This window comes from Arvicola amphibius, chromosome 5 (genome assembly GCF_903992535.2).
Source record: "Arvicola amphibius chromosome 5, mArvAmp1.2, whole genome shotgun sequence".
NCBI classification, from domain to species: Eukaryota; Metazoa; Chordata; class Mammalia; order Rodentia; family Cricetidae; genus Arvicola; species Arvicola amphibius.
The window spans coordinates 137568636-137590414 of NC_052051.1; the positions used below are offsets into that span (position 1 = coordinate 137568636).

The following is a 21779-nucleotide window of genomic DNA, read 5'->3' on the forward strand; positions in this document are numbered from 1 at the left end:
AAGTAAGCCACTTGGAAAGTACAAATCTTTATTTTCCTCAGTGGTTTTCTCTCGATTCCTGCGTCTGCACAGAACAACATGCCATGAAACCATCCTTAGGGCCTGATTTTTATTATTTCTAAATACTGTGCACACCATCAGCTGAAGACATGATGGTAAATTCCATCACCCAGTTATTAAGTTGTAAATGTAGAGAAAAAAAGCTTTTAAATTTGGCCTTAAGTTCTCAAAGGACTTACTTGCTCTCCAAAGGCAAAGCTGATAGTAACTAAAATATTTTGAGAAGGGCAGATTCTATGAAATTAGGGTCTGTGTCACTGACCCTAATAGTTATTTAAAATGTCACTTGTTTATCAAGCATCTCTTTGATGTTCCTTTTATTTTCCAACTTGGTAGCTGGAGGAAAGAGGCTTAGAAACAGAGCCGTGTTGATGTAGGGTCAGGGGAATGAAGTGATTTTGCACAGAGACATGAGGAATGAGGGACACATCTTCCCTCCATAACCAGGGTGGCCTGCTACAGGCACAGATGGTCTCACCATCCAGCAAGGTGCTGTGAGGTACTGGTGAGAAAATGCTAGATTCCTCTGGTACTGTTGAAGCCCACTGCGTAGTTTGAATGTAACTGGCCCCCACAACCCCACAATCCCATTGATAATTAAGACGGGCCCAACAGATGGATATTTCTCTATAGTGGGTACAACAAGCGTGACACCAGGCAGAAGGCTTCAGGAAGCTGCAGTCTCCCCAGAGATGGAAGCAAGCCCTTGAATCATGTCTACCTGCATTGTGAACAATTCTGGGAGAACATGTGTTCATTGTAGCGAACTATTTTTGGTGTATTATTTTACATTTTCAATTGGTCTTTGGAGTGACAAGGTGTTTCATTCTGCAATCATAAGAAAGCAACAGATAAAGCACATACAATTATGTTGACAATGATGTCATCTGAGTCTAGGAGCAATAACCACATTCACTGAGAGTAAAGTTTTGACTTTTTAAGTGAAGATAGGCAAGAGATCAGTAAAAGCCTGTTATTTTTAAACAGGCAGCAGACAGCTTGACCTGAAAGCAGGAACCTGTCATTCTGTGGGCAGGTTGCTGGGCTCCAGGCTATTACCTGATGAATCTTTTTCTCAGATGAAAACAGCAGCTCGCTTTGGAAGGAGCAAACACATTTAGACCCTTTTCTGATCTGACTATGGTGCTTTTGGCTAGCATTCTATCACCTTTTGGCCTTTATCCCAAATGCTATCTATGGCGTGTGAGGTACAGTGGCATGGCGGATTCCCACAGTCTCTTAAAAGGATCGCAAAACAGAGAGGTTTTCTTAGCTACCATCCCTAGACTTGAGCTGCGGGCTGGAGAGCACAGCCATGGACCTAAGAACACTCCTGCAGGCTACTAAGTCCTGCTTCTGAGAGTTGGGGCAGTGAGCATGGCTCCCAGAGCTGGAAGTGAACATACCTCTGCCATGTTGAAAGGTCAAGCAAGGCAGAGTCAACAGCCAAAGCCACCAGGCCGGTCCTAGACATGCCCACTTAGCATTTTAAAATTCTCCTGGTCAAAAATGATTACAGAGACACAATAATGACAGATTCTGAAAAAAAACAAACCTCTAAATAAGTCACAGTGTATTTAAAACATATGCATAAGCTTGAGAAAGAGAGGAAAGGGATAGAGACAGTCATAGATCAAAAGAGTAATTTAAAGATAATAAGATGAGGTCCTTAAAGAAAAAAATAAAGTAATAAAAATTACTATAATCCATGTAAAGATGGAAAATACACAGAGAATCTAGATTATGTGTACTATTGTGTTTTCTTTATTTTTGACTGTTAATGAGCTAATTGCTAACAGATATTTGGTTATGGGGGCTATTAAGTTATATATATATATATATATATATATATATATCTTTACTTCAAAATATAAATCTGAAACTATGTTGCTTTATAGAAGCAGTTCTACTTTTATTTCCACAGAAAATGAGAAGTTGTAGACTCCTTCTATGATAAAATGGTTTGATCAAGTAAAACACCCTGAAAAGTCTCTGATGGGAGTGATGGCCCAGGTGATCCAACATCCATAATAGCTTCAAGGCAACTGTCTGAGACAATGTAGCTTCACAGACTACTACAGTCAAGTATTTAACCATAATTTTAAATTTACTCAGGATCCCCATAAAATTACCAGCACCTCCAGTCAGTAGGAAGTAGTATAGAAAACTATGCCCATATTCCCAAAATATTATTTATTAATGTTTGTTTTCATTTAAAGGGGGTTGTTCATAAATGGTTAATGGTCATAGTCCATCTGTTTCTAAAGAAAAAAGGGGGATATAATATAGAAATGTACTTTAATCCAAAAAACTACTGTTAATCTCACAATACACTGGTATGGATTTTGGTTTATTGATACAAATTTAAGGTCAATTTTGCTACACTATACTTTATTTCTACTCTTGTTTAAGGTTTTATGTTTATACAGTTAATTTTAAAATGCAATATATAGTTAAGAAATACAAACTAATAGTCATCTATTATAGTCAAACTTATAGTCATGTTAGTTAGGTTTTATAGATATGCAGATATACTTCCGATGGATAGGCAATCTTCAAACACTTCAAAGACCTGTAGAATATGGCATTAAAATGTGTTAGGAACTTTGACTTTTCTTGACAATGAGACACATCTGCTCCTGGCAGCATCAATTACTTCAAGGTCAGAAAGGGCATTGAAGAGGCTCCTTATGGCATTTGTTTTCAATGTGCCAAGGCTGGCCACTTGGGCAATAAACTGCTCTTCCCTGGACTGATTGACAATATGCTGCATAAACTGGGCATGCAGGACCAATACAAAAGTGACTGCTGAATTTGCAAAAACAAGATGGGACAGTCCTTCAGGGATCCTGCTTCATAAAAGAGTCTGTCGAACATTCTGCAGAACAGAGAAGAAAATGACTGACAAACTACCAATAAAAATGGAATAGTTTCAAATTTCCTACTTCATTGAGAAATCTGCCAGAAACTCTAGGCTTATAGGCTGAATATGGATGCCCCAACATTACAGGAGAACTTTGGGTGACTGTCCAGGCAGCCAGCTATCTGTCAGTTCTAGAGTTTTGGAAGTTACTTCCATGTACTTTCTGGTTTCTTAGGTAATATTATATCCTTATAAGGTCTTTGATGGAGTTGAAGACTAGATAGGTATACTTTTCTTTAGTTATGATAAATGGTAAATTAGATATGAAACTTTAGACTCACAATGGTAAAATAGATTATAGAATATTTTCTTTAATTTTGCCAAATACAAATGGAGTAAATACTATAACTGTAATTCTTGTTTGATAAGCATTTTGGGTTTTTTTTTTTTTTAAGATTTACTTATTTATTATGTATACAGTGTTCAGTCTGCATGTATGCCTGCAGGCCAGAAGAGGGCACCAGATCTCATTACAGATGGTTGTGAGCCACCATGTGGTTGCTGGGAATTGAACTTAGGACCTCTGGAAGAGCAGCCAGTGCTCTTAACCACTGTGCTACCTCTCCAGCCCCCAAACATTTTGTTATAATTAATTTTACTATGTCAAAGTTAAAACCTTCCTTTTTAATTAGACAGATAAGAGGAGATAATGTGGGATTCCCCTCTGTATGCTGTGAATGTTTTATTACCATTGGTTAATAAAGAAGCTGCTTTGGCCCATGGCAGGGCAGAATATTTCTAGGCAGGAAAGCCAAACTGAATACAGGGAGAAAGAAGGTGGAATCAGAGACACAAGCAGCTGCCAGGGAAGCAATATGTGAGGTAACAAGCCACGAGCCTCTTGGTAAAATGTAAAATAATAGAAATGGAATCATTTAAGTTGTAAGAGCTAGTTAAAAATAAGCCTGAGCTAAAAGGCCAGTTTGTAATTAATATTAAGTCTCATAGTGGTTATTTGGGAACTGGTGGGTGAGAGAGAAACCTCTCTGTCTCTGTTTCTCTGTCTCTGTCTCTGTCTCTCTCTCTCTCTCTCTCTCTCTCTCTCTCTCTCTCTCTCTCTCAAATACATTAAAGGAAGTCTCAAGCCTTATGTTATTTCTTATGCATAGGCCAATATTCACCTCTGAAGAAGCAAAAGACATTTCATTTTACATTTTAGTGTTGTTACCATTCCTAAGGTTTCACAGTAGTGAGTCTTAGGATCACTGGAGGCCCAATCAATATTTATATTTCCTAATCCTATAAAAAATACCACTTTTCTATCCTGGTATATATTTATTCTGATATATCATGTGTACTGTCACAAGGTATTTAGAAAGGAAATATCTGAATGGTCCCACTAAGAACTACCTGTGGATGGCAGGCAGAGAGACCCCATAGGTTTTCCTTGCAGCCACATACCAGCAACATACCAAGTCTCTACCTTCTTCTTGGAGAAGCTTTGAGGCTTCATCCAACAAATGACTTCTTCCTTTTAGGTGTGCTCATTTAAAAATAATCTATTGCCCAACATATGGACGAACAAACTTCACAAAATGACTTAGCCACGAAAAGGCCAACAACTCTCTTAACACTATTGCAAAGAATCTGAAGCTTTATTTAAGGTGAAATCTGAATTTTAATTAAGGCAAATATCAGGTTGACCTTGAGAGACAAGACGAAAGTCGTACTTTTCAGTCCTGCTGGCCAGCTTCACACTTATACAAGCACAATAGCTCCAGAGACTTACATCTGTTTCATTTTAAGATGTGATATAATATGCAGAATACTCCCTTCCCTTAAATAAGAAAACATAGTAGCATTTTATGACATTTGAAAACTTGAAAAATTACCAAACATACTTTTAGTAGATCTGCAACATATGCACTAAAAGCAATGATTGAAATTATAATTCAAAAATAAACATGCCACTTGTTATGTGTCCTAATAGTAATAGTGATTTTATTTGGAAGCATATAGATTTAGGGAGGCACTGGAGTATAGATATTATATCATCTGGTCTTATTCAACATAGTATTAAAATGAGAAGAGTCAGTAAGACTTGCAGCGCAGGGTTCTATATCTAGAGGCTCAGGGATAGGAAAAATAAAACAGAAAACAAAAGAGACCTATTACCCCCAAATTCTATGAGATACAACATTTGAGACCCTAGTGTTGAGGACCAAGAACCCCAGTGATTAACACAGGTTAACATGAGGTCTGTGTCTGGATGGAGAAACATGCAGAGTTTATTTGAATCTTTGTTACCTATGAGGTCATAGTCCATAGTGGGAGTCCATAAGTGATGGTTATTATCCAAACCTGCCAGCTACCTATTTCTGCAAATAAAATTTTCTTGGGATATAGCCAAACCCACTATCTCTAGCTGCAATCTGGTCCAACAGCAACATTAAGAAGTTGCAACAGAAATTTTAATCTTGGGTCACAAAACCCTAAGAGGTGTGCTATCTATTTCATTACAGTATAACTTTGCCAAATACTCTTTTATGAACTAGAAATGATTTGGCAAGTGTTTGGTACATGGTAGCTGTTGTTATGGAATCATCTATCACTTGAATAAGAGTTGGGGTTCTGTAGTCCAGGGATCAAGCTTTTTCTTCGGTTGTGAGGTCATGTGGAAGCATCTTAGGGGGAAGCTCTCCCACAAAGTGTTTTGCTCAGGAGACACTAAAGACTCTCAACTTGTTCTTTATTGAAAATTGGTCCTAGGTAAGTGCTATTTAAAGGATACTGAGACATTTATTACAAGATGGTATAAACCTCAGGATGATAACCTACTCTGATGTAAGGGAACCTATGTATATGGCTGATGGGGGTAACACCACTGGCTTACAGGTGAGAATCTGGTATATTTGCCAGCATTCCATGTGGATTCACTCCCTTATTGCACTTGTGAGTCTATCTTTAAGATATTTGGCAAAAAGTAAATGTATGTAAGGCTACTCACGGTTGTTGTTGTTGTTATTGTTGTTTTAATGTGTGTGTGTGTGATAGTATTACTTGTCAATCTGACAGAATCCACGCTCGTCTGGAAGAATCATCTCTGACCAAGCACATAAGTAATTATCTTAACTTGGTTAACTAAGGTGAAAAAACCCAGGCAATACCCTCATCCACTGGGCCTCCAGTTGTGGCCTGAATGAAAAGGAGAAGGCACGCTGATCACATCTTCCATCTTCCTCTTTAGTGATGGTAGATTTGATGTGGCAGGTTCCCACAAGCATTTGCTGCCTTGACCTCCCCATAAGGGACTATACCTTTAACTGTGAGATAGAACCAATCGTTCCTCTCTGGAATTGCTTGTGTTGAAGCATTTTATCACAGGAAAAGAAACTGAGATAATTTCTAAGAGTGGAAGACTGGAAATATTATATATTCAAAGCTAAGTTAAAACACTGAAATGATACCAAACCATATTACCATTTAAAGAGAAGGGAATAATTTTAAACAGCAGTGGTCTATAGTCTTTCAATCATACACATCAATGGAATATTATATTAAGATGTGCAAACTCATAAAAAGTACATCTCATAATCTGAGTGTTACTATCTTGTTAGTATTATCTTGAAAATAAAATATGCATTTTGAAATGAAACAAGCAAGTTTAAGAGTCAATATCTGCAGTGACGAAAGATGAAAGTCAATAATCAGAGCAGTAAAAACAAAACTTCCTGAGGCTACACTTGACTGAGAAATATTCTAAATTCAGCATTTATTTTTCTTAGAAAGTATGATTCCTGACTCCAGCTACTGGAAGAACCCAAAGGCTATGATATGCCAGGATTGTGGAGCATCTCTAGAGTTTAGATGTAGTTTCAAAACACCATTCCTCAAGAGAGATACAGGGTTCATTAGAGGAACAGATGACCATGCCGGTCATGGGCCGACATCAAACAGCTCATTGTTACAGAGACCATGAAGCTCAATGGATCTGTAAGAACAGGACGATGATGGGAAATTGTTCCCAAATGCTAAAAGTAAATTAATTCAAATTTACAGGACATAGTGAGCGGAAAAACCCAGAATACTTAGCATCCATCCTCTCTTTAGGACAACTAACAAATCCAGGTTCTTCAAAGGTCGGTATTGAAAAAAAGAAGCCAGGAAAGGCTGTGGGCTACTGATCTAAATAAAGAAGCTATTCAAAGCAAGAAAAGTGACATTTTTGATGGGATCAGGAAATTTAAATATTGATTGGGCCTTCAGTGATCCTAAGACTCACTACTGTTTGCAGCCTTAGGGATGGTAATGACATTATACTTCTGGAAGAAAATGTCCTTTGCTTTATCAGATGTCAAAATTTCATTAAACAGAAGAAAGAACACAATGCTTAAGACTGTTTTTAATATATTTGAGAGAGAGTGAGAAAGGGAGAGGGAGAGGTACAGAGGGAGAGAGGGGGGAGAGAGAGAGAGAGACAGAGAGAGAGGGAGAAAGAGATATCGAGCCTAGAAAACATGGCTAAGTCTTACTGAAGCTAAATGATGGAGATAGCACGTCTACATTGCTATTTTCCCTGCCTCGTGTTTGCCTGAAAGTTTCTATAACATGAGAGAAGGATCAAAAGAAAGATTCACCAGTCTGGATGGCTCTCTTAGCAAAGATGCCTATCCTGTGGTCACCATTCACCATCATAACTTTTGGTGAAGAGCTGTTTTTTGATTACAGATACAGCCAGGCTGATGCCCTGAAGTATGTGGGCATCGAAAGAGAAATGGAAATCCCTTGACATCACTACCTCTTCCCCTCCTCTCTGAAACAGCTGCCTTAGCTTCAGGAACCTTGAGTACTGTGGGCAATTTAGAAAAAGAAAATGCAGTTTGAAATTCTGAATTTGCAAAGTACTGTAACAGTAATTTATAGTAATGAGTTTAAAATCGACTTTTTATTGCCTTCTCACCAGCTGCAAAGTGTTTTGTACCAGTGAATTTTTGCAATAATGCAGTGTGGTACATTTTTCAACTTTGAATAAAGAATACTTGAACTTGTAAAAAAAAAAAAAAAAAGAAAGAAAGAAAGAAAGAAAGATTCATGCAGCGACTCCACACTGTATCTTTCCTTATTCTGTGTGGGGTTGGCCACCCCCCTCTGACAAATATCCTTGGGCTCACCTCCCTGATATCCTTAGTAACGATCTAAGAGAAATCACAGAAAACTAAACCGCTATGGTGCTCGAGAGGAGATGTAAGTCTTTGACTCTGGTTATGAAAATGGCTAAATGTGGGCTGTGCTAATCCCGGCTTACCTTTCAAAGCCAATCTGCCGGAAGGTCTTTTCCCACGTTGAGCCTGAAAGGTAAAGAGACCATGGTCAGCACACTCGTGGACTCAGCTTCCCTTTGCTACCTCACATGTCTGAGAAATGACATCTTCCCTCAAAGCCATCACTCCCACATCCAGTCTGCGGATGGCCTTTGCACATTCTTGGCTTTTTTTTTTCATTTCATGCTTAATTAATAATACAGTGATAAAAAGATAATTAGATTCATCGCATCAAATATTCATCAGCCCTTCGCAAATGCAAACATTCAAAATCCTCACTCATGGCTATTTTGAAATATACAATAATTTCTTGTTCGGTTGAGTTAAATACCGTGCAATACAACACCAGAGTTTTTCTCTTCCATCAAACTGTAATTTTGTAACTTGACCACTCTCCCCCCCCCACACACACCCTCTATAGCTTCTAGTAATACCACTTTACTCTTCTTCCAGATGCCACAAATGTTACAAAAGCAAAATCAGACAAATGGAATCACATCATATTGAAGCTGGCAAGCAACCACACTCCAGACATCGCAGTATGTCTAGTTGAGAAAAAAATGTGAGTCTTATTCTCATTAAAAATAATGTAATGAGATCTGGGAAGATGGATAAATCCTTAAAATATTTGCCATGCAAACATGAAGACCAGAGATGGGATCCACACGCCCCATAGAAGTGCTGGCTTTTGTTAAACACTATCCCGGCAGATACTGTGCATGTGCTGAAGTTAAGGGTTGGTGGTAACTCATGGCATTTTTATATCTATATTTTAGTCACTATGGCAAATCATCCCCCATCTGATATTCGGTGTGTAAGCTGTGTATGCACCAGCTGATAGCCACGACAGATCGCGTCTCGCTATGTACTGGTGCCTTATTCTGTAAGCAGAGTGGTGAGTTCAACCTGCAACCTCCAGAGGCTGCTAAGAAGATGCTCACAAAGTCTGAGGAAACTGGGCTAGTACAGAACTCTTGAGAATGCTGCCCCAAATGCTTTATCTTCAAACTCCCACAGAGATATCCAGGGACAGACGGGCTTCCTAGAGGACAGGGGCTCACATGGGACCAAGAAACCCCAGAGTTGTCTGGACTAATCTCAAGAGAGGCTGAATTAGTCTTGAGGGACCATAAGGTGTACTTCACCAGGAGGCTGGGCCTATGCTGACTGATCATGATGGAGTGTTGTAGATAATTTGAAAGACTAGATTTCAGAGATGAATGGCATGTGGATTTAAACCAAATTCAGAGGTATTTTCCAGAATGACATCACTGGGATCAAGCAGAATTCCAATCGGCTTTGCGAGTGCGACTCAGATCTAACCAGGCCAGGAATGTCCCTTGGCCCCAAGCCCAGAGAAGCAGCCTGCAAATAAAGATCTTCCTTTCTGTGAATGCCATGCAAGATGATGGAGCATCCTTATCTCAGGAATTCTTTGAGGCGAATGATCTACTCTAGAAGTCCTACCAGATCAGACAGCAGTGAATAAACATCCGTGGGTAGAAGCCAGGTGCTTGCGCTGGCCGCCACCTGGACCACATTATGAGGTGGGAATGATGCCTCCTGTCAGAGGGTGAAGCTGACGGTCAGGAGCAGAGCAAGCGTGGGGAGCAGCGAGGTGATGCTGAGAGGGGCTTGATGCTATTCTTCCTGACTTCTACTTCCACTGGGAACCAACATACCTCAATTTTCACCCATTTCTATCATCTTTCCTGATCTTCCCAATATATTTGCAGATTTTTTTCCTTCTTTTAGTTCTAAGAAAACCTTTTCTCTAACTGATTTCACTTATTGTCAAGGTAAAATTAAAATGTAAATGAAATGATTAGCTTTCACTAATAGGGCCTATGCGATTTCTGAAAAAAAAAATACAAATTTAATCAAACAGGCAAGACAAAAATCCTAGTTTTTGGCTCAAGCTGTCAGTACTCTTTGAAAGAAATGTGGCCAAGTCACTGGTCCATATGGAGACCGAGAATTCCTTCTACCTGGACTGCAGAATCTTGATGTCTTCCACATCACAGGCTCATCCGCTTGTGCTGTTTGCACTTGCTCACCAGCCCCATGTGCGAGAAATGGATCTGGATATATTCAAATTTGGTTTCTGCCCTTAAGCCCCCAATACATTAGAGGTTTGGGTTTTTATGTCCTTGGTGAGCATTTAGTTGGGATAAAAACAAGAAATTCTCAATAAATGGAACAGACAGACCTAGATCCTTTGGCACAGAGGATATTTTTGGCAGCTCATTATGCAGCTGCTGAGGAATTCTTTTAAAGCCATCAGCCGTGGTCCACGGCAGTAAGCTGATAGTATTTGCCTTTGCCAGGGCAGCCCCGCATGTCAAAAACAGCAGAGAAAACAAAAACGCATGGCCAACTTCTTCAATTGAACCCTTTCCAAATGAGATTTGCAGGGGTCCCTCACCTGTGGTTTTCCGTGCTGTAGTACCAGTAACCCACAGTCATCTGTGGTCTGAAATATTAAATGGAAAATTCCAGAAGTAAACGGCTCACAAGTTTTAAATGACTTTCATTACAGTAGATTGCCATAATTATTCTATTTTATGAGCTGCTATTGTCATTAACCTTCCCGAGTCTCGGGTAGAAGTAACACTTTATCATAAGTGTGTATATACGGGAAAACACACAAACTGTAAGGCTTTGTGCTATTCTCATTTTAGCATCCACTGGGAGTCTTGGAACATGTCCCCAGAGGCAAGGAGGACCACTGTAACCCACAGAAGAGTCTAAAACAGGCTGTATTTTCCAGCAGAAGGCAGGCAACACAAAGAAACTCCTAGCATACAGAAAGGGATGACATTTTTTAACCGTTTTTTTTTTTTCCTTTTCAATCTGGATGGTGTAATTAGAAGCCATGATATGTGTGATTCTTCCCTTTTAAAAGCTGCCCACTAGTTAGTGCGCCAAAATCCTGCCCAAAAGAACTGTAATCCAGAGCAGAGGACGGTAGAGCGTGGATGGAGTCCAGCTGGAGTCTAAGGGCATTCACTTGAGGAGCAAGGCCCAATATCTGACCTGCGTATTCCTGGGTGACAGTGCTCCATAGTGCCTCCCCGCTGACTCTCAGGAGGGGAGTCCTAGAGAAGACAGCCATGCTGTCTCCCAGAAGGTAACGTCTGCAATCGCTCCTTACATACGAAGAATGTTCTGCCTCTTGATTCTCATCCTACAGCTCTGTCTGATTATTAGGTTTTTAAAACTTAGATTGATTTATTTGTGTGTGTCTGTGTGTGCCTGTGTGTGCAGGTGTGTATGTGTGTCATGTCACAGTGCACATGGAGAGGTCAGTGGGCAACTTGTGGAGTTGGTTTTCTCCTCCCAACACACGGATGCTAGGGATCGAACTATGATCATCAGGCCTTGTGGCAGTTGCTTTTGCCTGCCGAGCCATTTTACTGGCCCCTTATGGGTGAAATTTTATTTTTTTAATAGATTTTTTCATACATTATATTTTTATTATGGTTTCTCCTCATTCAACTCCTCCTAGATCTTCCCTATTTCCCCACCCATCCAAACCCACATCCTTCTTTCCTTCCTTCTCTCTTTCTTTCTCTCTATCTCTCTCCTCCTCTCTCCCTCCCTCCCTCCCTTTCTCTCTCCTCGTTCCTTCTTTCTTTCCTTCTGTTCTCTCTTTTTCCATTAGAATACAAACAGGCACCTAAAATAACAACAACAATAATAAAATTAAAACAACAAGCCAGAATTGGACAAAATTGACTAGAAACAAGGAAAAAGATCAAAAGAAAAACTGCAAGAAACACTTACACACTCTGAGACACACACATATGCATACACAGAAAACCCACAAAAACAAAAGGGACCTGTAAGGTTAAAAAGAAAAGAAAAAACTTCCAACACTACTACAACAAAATGAGTTCATTTTGTGTTGGCCACCTACTGCTAGGCATGGGACTTCCCCTTAAATGCTGTTTGCCTGCCGGACGAGACTCTGTTGGAAAAATTAAGTTTTCCTTTTGTGAGTGGTTGTGAATTGAAGATAACCTCTGGGCTAGGGATGGGGGCTGGTGTCTGCTTCCTCTCTCAGCACCTCTGGGCTAGGGATGGGGGCTGGTGTCTGCTTCCTCTCTCAGCACTGGAACCCCATCTGGCTTAGAGCCCTGCAGGCCCTGTGCATGCTGTCATGGTCTCTGTGTGTTCGTATGCTCATCGTCGGTCCTGCTGTCTTTAGAAGACTTTGCTTCCTTAGCATCCTCCATCCCCTCTGGTCTTTATGCCTCCTCTTCCACTGGGTTCCGTTAGCCATATATGATTTGATGGAGACAACCCACGGTTGAGTGTTCTAAGGTCTCTCACTCTCTGCATATTGTCTGACTGTGGGTCTCTCTATTTGTTCCCATCTGCTGCAGGAGGAAGCTTTTCTGATGATGGCTGAACAAGTCACTGATAAACTTTGAGTATAGACGAATGTGGTTAGAGAGTCATTTTATTAGGCCTTTAATTGCTATGTTAATTTCCAATGTGAAACATTCTTTAAAATGGGTAAAAATTCTGAAAAGTACCTTGATCCTCCTCCCCAGTATTTGTTTGCCTGTACATTAACAATGAAACAGCTAACATCATTAGACCCTTACATAGTGCTAGACTTACATGCGTTAGCTAAGCAAATCCCCTTGAACATTCAGTGAAGACATTACTATTATTCGATCCTACCTCAGGTGAGAAAACCGAGGTGCAGATTAATGCTAACTTCACTCTGCTTTGCCAAACTTTAGGCACTGTATTCAGGTCTTGCCTTCTTTGACAGCATGGGTACTTGTCTCAGAATCCGCATGTTCCTAGTTAACCCCAAATTCATATTATTCATAGTATTTGGGTCTTGAGGTTATTACGATGAATAAGGTTGTGCAAGTGAGGTCCTCCTAATGGCAGTAGTGGCGACTGAAAAAGAGAGACTTGAGCTGCTACCTCATTCCATCTCACAGCGTGATGGGCTTCACGGTGCTATGATGCAGCAGAAGGCTCTCCACAGAGGCTGCCCCATGTCCCTGAACAGCCCACGCTCCCGGCAGCAGAAGCTGTTACCCAGTGTGTGGTGCTCAGCTGCGGCAGCAGCTTCCTCTTCATTCTCCTTCTTATCTCTCTCTCCCACTTGATCTAGCTACAGCCTGGCATTCAGTCTTCTGCCCCGCCCCCCCCCCCCCTTGCGCTCTGGATCTGATCATTAATGCTAGAAGCGTAGAAGTTTTCAGCACGTCAATTTCACTAACTATGTAGCTCGAAGTCTAGTATTCTCTCTGTCTCCTACAGAAACCAAGCCAAGTTGCAGCCGTCTCTCATCATCCCTGTGCGTTTCCTTGATTTTGTTAAGTATTCAAAATGCACAATAAGGTTTCGAGCACATAAGTAAATGTCAGTAAAAGGTCAAATACAGGCATGTGGTCCATACAAGATGGAAGCAGAGTGAGCATCTTTTTTGTTTTTTCTGGGGTATCAATATGAAGCTGGAGAACACTATTTGCGGAGAGGCACGGGCACTCTAGTGACCACTCTGCTTCTGCATGTCTTTCTTTCCTCAGACAAGACCCCCTTAGACATGGTGATGAGAGGATTTTAATGCACTTTTATTTTTTCACAAATGCTACTAGCAGAGAAGCAAAATTCCCTATCTTCACACCACTATGGGAGCTCCCTTCATTACTATGTCTCCTCGCTGATTCTTTTCATCTGCCATTCTTTTTTTTTTTTTTTTTTTTTTTTTTTGGTTTTTCGAGACAGGGTTTCTCTGTGGCTTTGGAGCCTGTCCTGGAACTAGCTCTTGTAGACCAGGCTGGTCTCGAACTCACAGAGATCCGCCTGCCTCTGCCTCCCGAGTGCTGGGATTAAAGGCGTGCGCCATCTGCCATTCTTTTAACCAATTTCATACTCAAACTATAGAAAAAAAGTAACTGTTTTCCTTAGAGTCTCAAGATGTAACAGAAAACAACAGTGTCCGACTGCTGGTTGAATGGTTATATATATATCAACAGTGTCAGACTGCTGGTTGAATGGTTATATATCAAGTGTGTCTCAGACACGGAAACAATTTGAACGTAGGCCTGTTTCTGCTCTTTTTGAAAGAACTAGCAGAAAAGGAGCAATCATCCACAAGTGATGGGTTTTGCCAGCTTATTCCTATAAAACAGGAATATTTTCATATACCACCTGAGCTCTCAGACAGGCAGACACACCACCTGGCACAGAACTGGGTGAGAAAGAGCTCAGGTATCGGGAAATTATCCACACAGTCTCAGCCAAGGGCTTCATTCACAACATGTTTCTAACTCTAGAAAGGAAAAGAATTTTAAACTTAGTTGTTTTTTTTTTTTAAAAAAGGCCAAGATTTAGCCATGAATAGAATATGGAATTGTAATAGAAAAGTAGATTTTTTTTTCCATTTGACCAATAGCGGCATTCAAAGTGTTCTACAATGAGATACAAATCCCCTCATTAAATAATGGATTAAAAACAATTTTTGACTTCTGGTTTAAAACAGAATTCAACTGGCAATCTAAAGGTTTCCCACTGAAGTAGTTATAGACATATGGAAAACACAGGGAAAGAGGGGAGGAGAGGGAGGGAGGGGGGAGGGAGAGGGAGAGAAAGAGAGGATGGGGGAGTATGTATCTATTTTCAAGAATCATAAAATAACTGCCAGCACATCGATTTGACTGAACAGTGTAGCTCAAATTCTGACATTCTTTATACATCTTCTATAGAAACCAAGCAAATCCCCAGCCCCTAAAGAATGTACAAACATATTTCTTCCCTTTCCCCGCTGTCTTCCTCTCATTTAGAAACAGTAACGTTTTCTGTAAGGAGCTGACTAATGACCTTTTTACATAGATGTTTTGTTCCGAGGTGGGCACATGTGTTTCCCATCAATGTCATCATCAACACCCTTTCTTCCCTGACCTCCTCTCTTCACCGCCTTTTCACACCCAATCACACACCCAGAGAGAATTAGGCAGTAGGAGGGAAGTCTTGGGGGTGGGGGGTGATGGGCATGGGGACGCCCATGGGATTGCATCTTTTGAGAACCAGTGGACTGGCCAGTAAAAGAATTTATAGGAATGGCTATGGACAGACAATTCTTGGCAGATCCCCAACATGAACAATGGGAACAGCCTAAATGAGCATCAAGAACAAGAGTCTAAACATACAGTTTCAGTGCAGGGGCCAGTATGTAATTTACGTTTGTATGTTGACACAGAGCAGTGGGAAAACTGAGACTTAGGATCTTTATGTGATTAGTAAAATTATAGTTGACGGGTTGTGACAACCCATTCAAGCCCATGACGTTCCCATATCTTGGGGCTTTCTACTCTTTATGCATCTACTTCAGTGAGAATGTTTACATTTCTTTTATCACAAGATGGTCAAAAATAGAATCTGGAGAAAACTCACAACATTTAGAAAGCAAGGACAGAGAGGAAAGTCAGTTTTTAAAAGGGAGACGCAAGAATGGGAAGGGAAGAGGTTTTTAGGAATGAGAGGCCAAGTTTAGGGAGAGGTGTTTGTGTCTTTGGGGCCCCTCTGGGGGAGACAAGTAACTCAAAGAGGTTTAGGAAGAGTACCCAACTCTCCAGGTTCCATCCTAAGGAGATGAAGTAAGTTTCAGAGGAACGATGGAGAGCATTGTGTGAAGGGATAGTTTTCAGAGCGGAGCAAAGTTGGGGGAGGAATCAAGAACAGATTTCTACTTTTAAAGTCAGGTTCCATGGAGGTGTACAGAGGTGAGAGAACATGCAAGGAGTTGGTGGGGCCACTGAAGTATGAGCAGGGATAACTGTCAATACCGGCCTTCAGATATGACGCGTGCGTACCTTCGCTGATGAAAGGGGATGGAGAAGAAGACTGAGCAGAGGGTGAGGAGCCAGAGAGGAAGGGAAGTCTCATTTTCTCATCAGCAGAGAGAGGTCAGACTTGACACGGACAAGCAAGGACTCTCAGAAGGGACAGAGGGAAGAGGCTCATGTACTCGTGTACTACATTACAATACCATAAATGTAGCAAATGACAGGCAGGGAGTTGAGACTGAGCACACAGAACAATGAGCCACGTAAGGAACATGAAAATGCCTCTGATGGATCACACATTTGAATAAATATGGTTATACACAATCTACACGCTGCTGCCTCTTCACAGAGAATCATGATACATAGAGAACCAAAACGAAGCAAAGAAAGTCATACATTAGAAGATGTAGAAAAGCCCTAAGCATATTTTTACTGTTCCAACTTAGCATGCTGGGTTACCCTGCTCTGACTCCACAGGACACTCTAAAAGTTTCAGTAAAACAAAACAAAAATCCCAACAGCTGCTGCTATCCATTTGTAGCTTTGCCTTCTGCCCGTCTCAGAAGCCGACTTCAGAAGATATTTCCAGGAACTGTTATTCCAGTCATTTCAAAGCCAGGCACACGGGAGTTTGAGAAGTCTCCCAAGTATTACACATGCTCAGAAAACTGACTGCAGGCTTTTACCGCAGTTACCATATGGTGTATGAGTTCTCAAGCAGGCTTGGAATTCTGAGGTGCCTGCAGGAGACTCCCACGTGCTCGCTCTTACGTGAACTCCATGAGACGACTCGCGGTAAAAATTTAATGAAATAAAACCAGATGGGCAAAGAACTTACTAGGTGAGAACACTAGAAAGTGTGAGCTATCACGTTCCCCTGACTGTTCTTCTTGCAGGAGTTCTTTCTTTCAGAAGTATAGGCAGGTCATAGCACCCCGAAACTCATGAGCAACGCTGAGCTGGTCCAAAGGGAAGACTCGAGAAGAGATGCTGTGGAGAAGTCTCTATAGCGGACATCAGGAGTCTTTCAGTTTTCATCTTGTATGACACGACATGTTTAGAAGTTCATGTTCACACATGCTTATTACTTTTAGGCCTCAATCTAAAACTTTTCGGAGGGCATTAGTGACACAGCTTTCATTACCCCCTTCACGAGTTTATGGCTGTGAACTAAAATCCACGTTTTCTCCCTTAAGCTGCTCTTTGCCAGAGTGCTCTGTCATGGCTTATCTTTGATAACTGTAACTGCAGGAGATCTGCTCAGTTAATCAGTAGAAATGGCCTCAAGTAGGAGGTTGGAAATCTGGTCCCAACCAGTGAAGTCTAAAGGAAATCTGGGCAAAGCATGCAGCCACCTTGCTGAAAGCCTCGGAAATCAGACTCCACTGTCGGCTAACTTGTGCCTTCTGCCCTTCTGGTCCTCCACTGGGGGGAGAAGGACAACTGAGGTAGGAACAAACTGGAAGCAGGGGTTGATGAAGGAGGACGACTCCTGGGTCATTTCCTTCATGTTTAGCAATCCACCCATCCCTAACCCTCTCTCCAGCAGTTTGCAGACCTTCACAGTCAGCAGGAAGACCAGGGAAACAGGCAACAGTTTTCCACCCCAGGGATCTGAAAAGCTGGCTCGCAAATGACTGGGAACACGGTAAAAGGGACACTGTTGACTGGGGTCCCCCCTTTAGAGGCTTTACCACACACACCTAGGAAGGTACACAGAATGACGGGGAAAGACACCTAGTCCATCTGGCTGTGGTGGTGCACTTGGGCCACTGGGGAGGCCAAGGCAGGAAGAAGGGTTGAGTTGAGGAATTCAAAGACAATATACTGACCTCCTGTATTGATTAAAACAGAAGGAGGAGAAGGGGAGGAGAAAAAAGACAAAAATCCACTTCTTGCCATACAACCCTCTTCCAACCTGTTTGTGTGAAGGAATGCCAGCATTTCTATGTTGCTATTTTTCACGTAAGAGTCAGAAGGAAGGAGGAGCCTTGTGCTGGTCACAGGGTCGCACACACAGGCACAAGAGGCAGACTGCGGACTTCCAGGATATGCCTTTCCTTTGATCCTATTGCTTTTGAGACACAGCAGCTGCATCCTCCGGCATCCTCACCACATCCACCTTCCAACCTTCTCAGAGGCCACAGGTTTTCCTAACGTTTATTTTCAAACTCAGACCTCTTATGTTGTAGGCCCCCCCCCCCAAAAACATCCATGGGGGACACCAACTTAGGCACAGAGACTTGAAGTGGGCTAGAGAGAGAGCAATAACTGAAGAGTAGTTTCCAGAAAACTAGCTACCTGAGGAATAGCCAGGGATGGGGAGGGTGCTCCCGGGTCACTGGAGCACGCAGAATAGCCAGAATTGAGGAGAATATGCCTAGGTCACCAGAGCACTGCTGAAGCAACACAACATAGCTCACAACAAAGGAACCTTTTCTCCAGAACCATGCTTTCTACTGATAAATATTGGGAATATTACATCCGCACACAAGAATGTCTGACTCATCTGTTGGCACACAGCAGGATCCCTGAGATTTAAATCAGAAGCAGCTGAGAAGCAATCAATACACACTTCAAGACCGAAGCATGCTTCCAAAGGACATTTAAAAAGCCTACACATACAGAAAGAGTATTTTCAAACATGGGGTATTAAGTAGAAGCAAGGCGGGAGGTAAGCATTTCTGTCTCTCTGGCTGTGCGGCAGACGGGAACCATCTGAGCCCACAGGCATTTGGACAGCCGTCAACTACAAGGGGCTCTTTGCTCTGGATGTTTCAAGTCCCATCAAAGACACAAAACTGCACTTTTAGGGGCATAAAATGTATAGAAGAGAGTACTTGCCTAAGCCCCAAAAACTTAAATGGGGATTAATGGATTCGGTTGATGGAAGAGTAACACCTTCAGGGCTGAGTACTTCCTTAATGAGAATTCCACACAATGGCGCGCTCCCTCTGACCTTCCAATCTGGTGTTCCACGGAAGCAACTGTGGTCATTAAGAGAGTGTGGACAAATTCTTTGATAAAACCAGTAACTGTGTCTTCCAGCTGCAGACAGGGAGAGGAGAAACTGGACTAAGAGGAAAAAACCCGGAGCTCTCCAACTGAAGATTGCTGGAGAATTCCAACTCAGGAGTCCAGTGTGGCACAAAACAAAAGAAACCCTTCCCTCCTGCCTGCCAAACAGGCAGCGATCTTAAAAGAGAAACTGAGGCATGGCCCTGTGTTCTGAGCAGTCTTTGGGAAGGGACTCTCAATACACACACTTGATCCAGAACATGGATTCCCAGTCCCGCTCATTGTTGTTCACTTCCATTCTGAAAGGAGGGGGGAGGCCAGGTTTTACTTCGTGCTTTTAATCCCAAATCCTCACAGGCCATAAATAAAGCAAATGCCAAGGTTTGCTGTTCATGAATAAATGTCCTAAGAATGGAACGCATGATTTAGCCACGTATGTCTCAGGCCTTCATCCCGTGACCAAATATTCCACAAATCCATTTTAAGTCCAGCGGATTTTTCTGGATCCAGCCCTGTATTAGCCAAAAGTCCCCCTTATTTATTGGTGACCTACGGAGATTTGTGACTACTTTCTTTTAAGCAGTTATTTCTCCCCATCTTCCTGGCCAGCATGTGTCTTCCTGGGCTATAACTCAGAGCAGAGGAACACGTGGGGCCTGGGAAGGTGGAATAAGCAGCGGGGGGGGGGGGGGGGGGGGGGGGGGGGGGGATACAAAGCCAGGCGTGGTAGCTCAGAGCCAAACATTCCTCTGGCCCATTCATGCAAAAACATTAACAGGACTTCACCTTCTTCCTTGCCTGATGGTTTAATTCAGATGCATTAGCAGGAAGATGCCGAAAAGGTGGTGTTTGTCTCTGGGATCACTCAAAGAGATCGATAGCCTCACACTAAGCGGTTAGCTCACTGTGGTCTTCCAGTTGCAGTGGAAAGGTATCTGCCTGCACATTAGGCAAATGGTCTATAGGCAAATGGTGCTTGCTGAAGCTGCTGTATAGATTATAGTGCAGTGAATATCTGTGTGCAAGAGACGAGCCCAAACACTTGAACCCACAACCATTAATTAATATCTTTTGCTTCAGCCGGGCGGCGGTGGCGCATGCCTTTAATCCCAGCACTCCGGAGGTAGAGGCAGGCGGATCTCTGAGTTCGAGGCCAGCCTGGTCTACAAGAGCTAGTTCCAGGACAGGCTCTAGAAACTACAGGGAAACCCTGTCTCGAAAAAAAAAAAAATCTTTTGCTTCAATGCTATTAAACCAAACTTTTTTTAATTTGACCATATTTTTAATTTGATTCACATACTGCATAATATTTATATGTACAAATATTATGCTATATCGTACTAAGTTGTACAACTTCTATGTTTTTATGTATCTACTGAACTTTTAAATTAAATGAAAATTTGGAAAAAAATGTTATGAAAACTTCCTTGCAGTTGCCTGTTTTTAAACTTTCTTCATGCCTCGATCGGAGCTTCCTTCCTGACTTCCTATGAACGTATGTTCTAGATCATTAATAATTTTTTATTTATTTTGCAATGTGTTTATCAGTCTATTAAATGTTATTTGCCTATTTACAGGTTCATGTGTGTGTATGTGTGTGTGAGTTCATGTGCGTTTGTGTGTATGTGTATTTAACAGACAGGTAAAACACCACACACACACACACACACACACACACACACACTGTGCTGCATATTACAGGGTCTCACTATCACAAGAACAAACTGTTTTCCGTGTCTCTGCATTGCACTTTTGTGATTTATGCAGAACCACTGCCACGGAGATGTGTTATAGAAAGACTCATTTCATGTGTTGTAATTAAAGGGTCAGTAATTACAGTGAACAGACAGTGTCGCAACTGTTCAAAACCCCAAACAAGTCCTGCCTATTAGAATCACCCACATTACTGAGGTTCCTCCAAAGTGCTTTTGTGGGAGAAACTGGGTGCTCGCTTCCAACTCATGTTCTCCTGTTGTGACATGGTGTGAGCAGCTGCTGAGATTGTTCTAGTCCACAGGAGAGGAAGAGTGGACCTTGTCACCCCTTGCATCAGAGTCCTGGAACAGAGCAGACCCAGGGCAAAGGCCAGGCTCCAGACTTGTGCCTGGGCCCCAGGGGAGCGCTCAGAGTCCACTGGCTCTCATGGCGTGCACAGCACAGCAGGTCTGGGCCCCAGGTGAGTGCTCAGACTCCACTGGCTCTCCTGGCAGGCATACCACAGCAAGAGGCATGAGAAAGGGGCTTTGTGAGCAGAGTCCCACCCTAAGTCAGGCAGGAAATCCGTTTCAAATTCCATTTGTAAAAGGCTGAGAACACTTGTTAACAGGCTAAGGAATTCTGTATATTTTTTTTTTTTGGCAATGTAAGTCTTGTACAAAGAGTCAGAAATGAGTGTTAGACATTACCAATAGTGTGTGTGTGTGTGTGTGTGTGTGTGTGAGAGAGAGAGAGAGAGAGAGAGAGAGAGAGAGACAGAGACAGAGACAGAGACAGAGACAGAGAAACATCCCCACTGAAGATAGCAAAGAGCGCCAGCAAATAATTAACCAGAGTCAGTGGCTTTTGCAGATCTCTCAGAAGGTGCTGCTTTGACAAGGACTCCATTCTTCAACTGTTCCAAGGTACCTTCTGAAGAAGTAGGGAGTCTTTTTTTTAATCGTAAATAACTTTCTTTTTTTCCTTTATTTACATTTTATTTAG

At 41.9% G+C, this 21779-nt stretch overlaps 1 protein-coding gene across 1 annotated transcript in view; it reads right to left on the minus strand.

Annotated features, from left to right (window-relative positions):
- Piezo2 (piezo type mechanosensitive ion channel component 2) overlaps nt 1–21779 on the minus strand; it is a 345375-nt gene that overhangs the window by 156218 nt on the left and 167378 nt on the right. Inside the window, 1 exon segment of the mRNA XM_042055171.1 lies at nt 8229–8271. Coding sequence (XP_041911105.1) covers nt 8229–8271 — 43 coding nt within the window.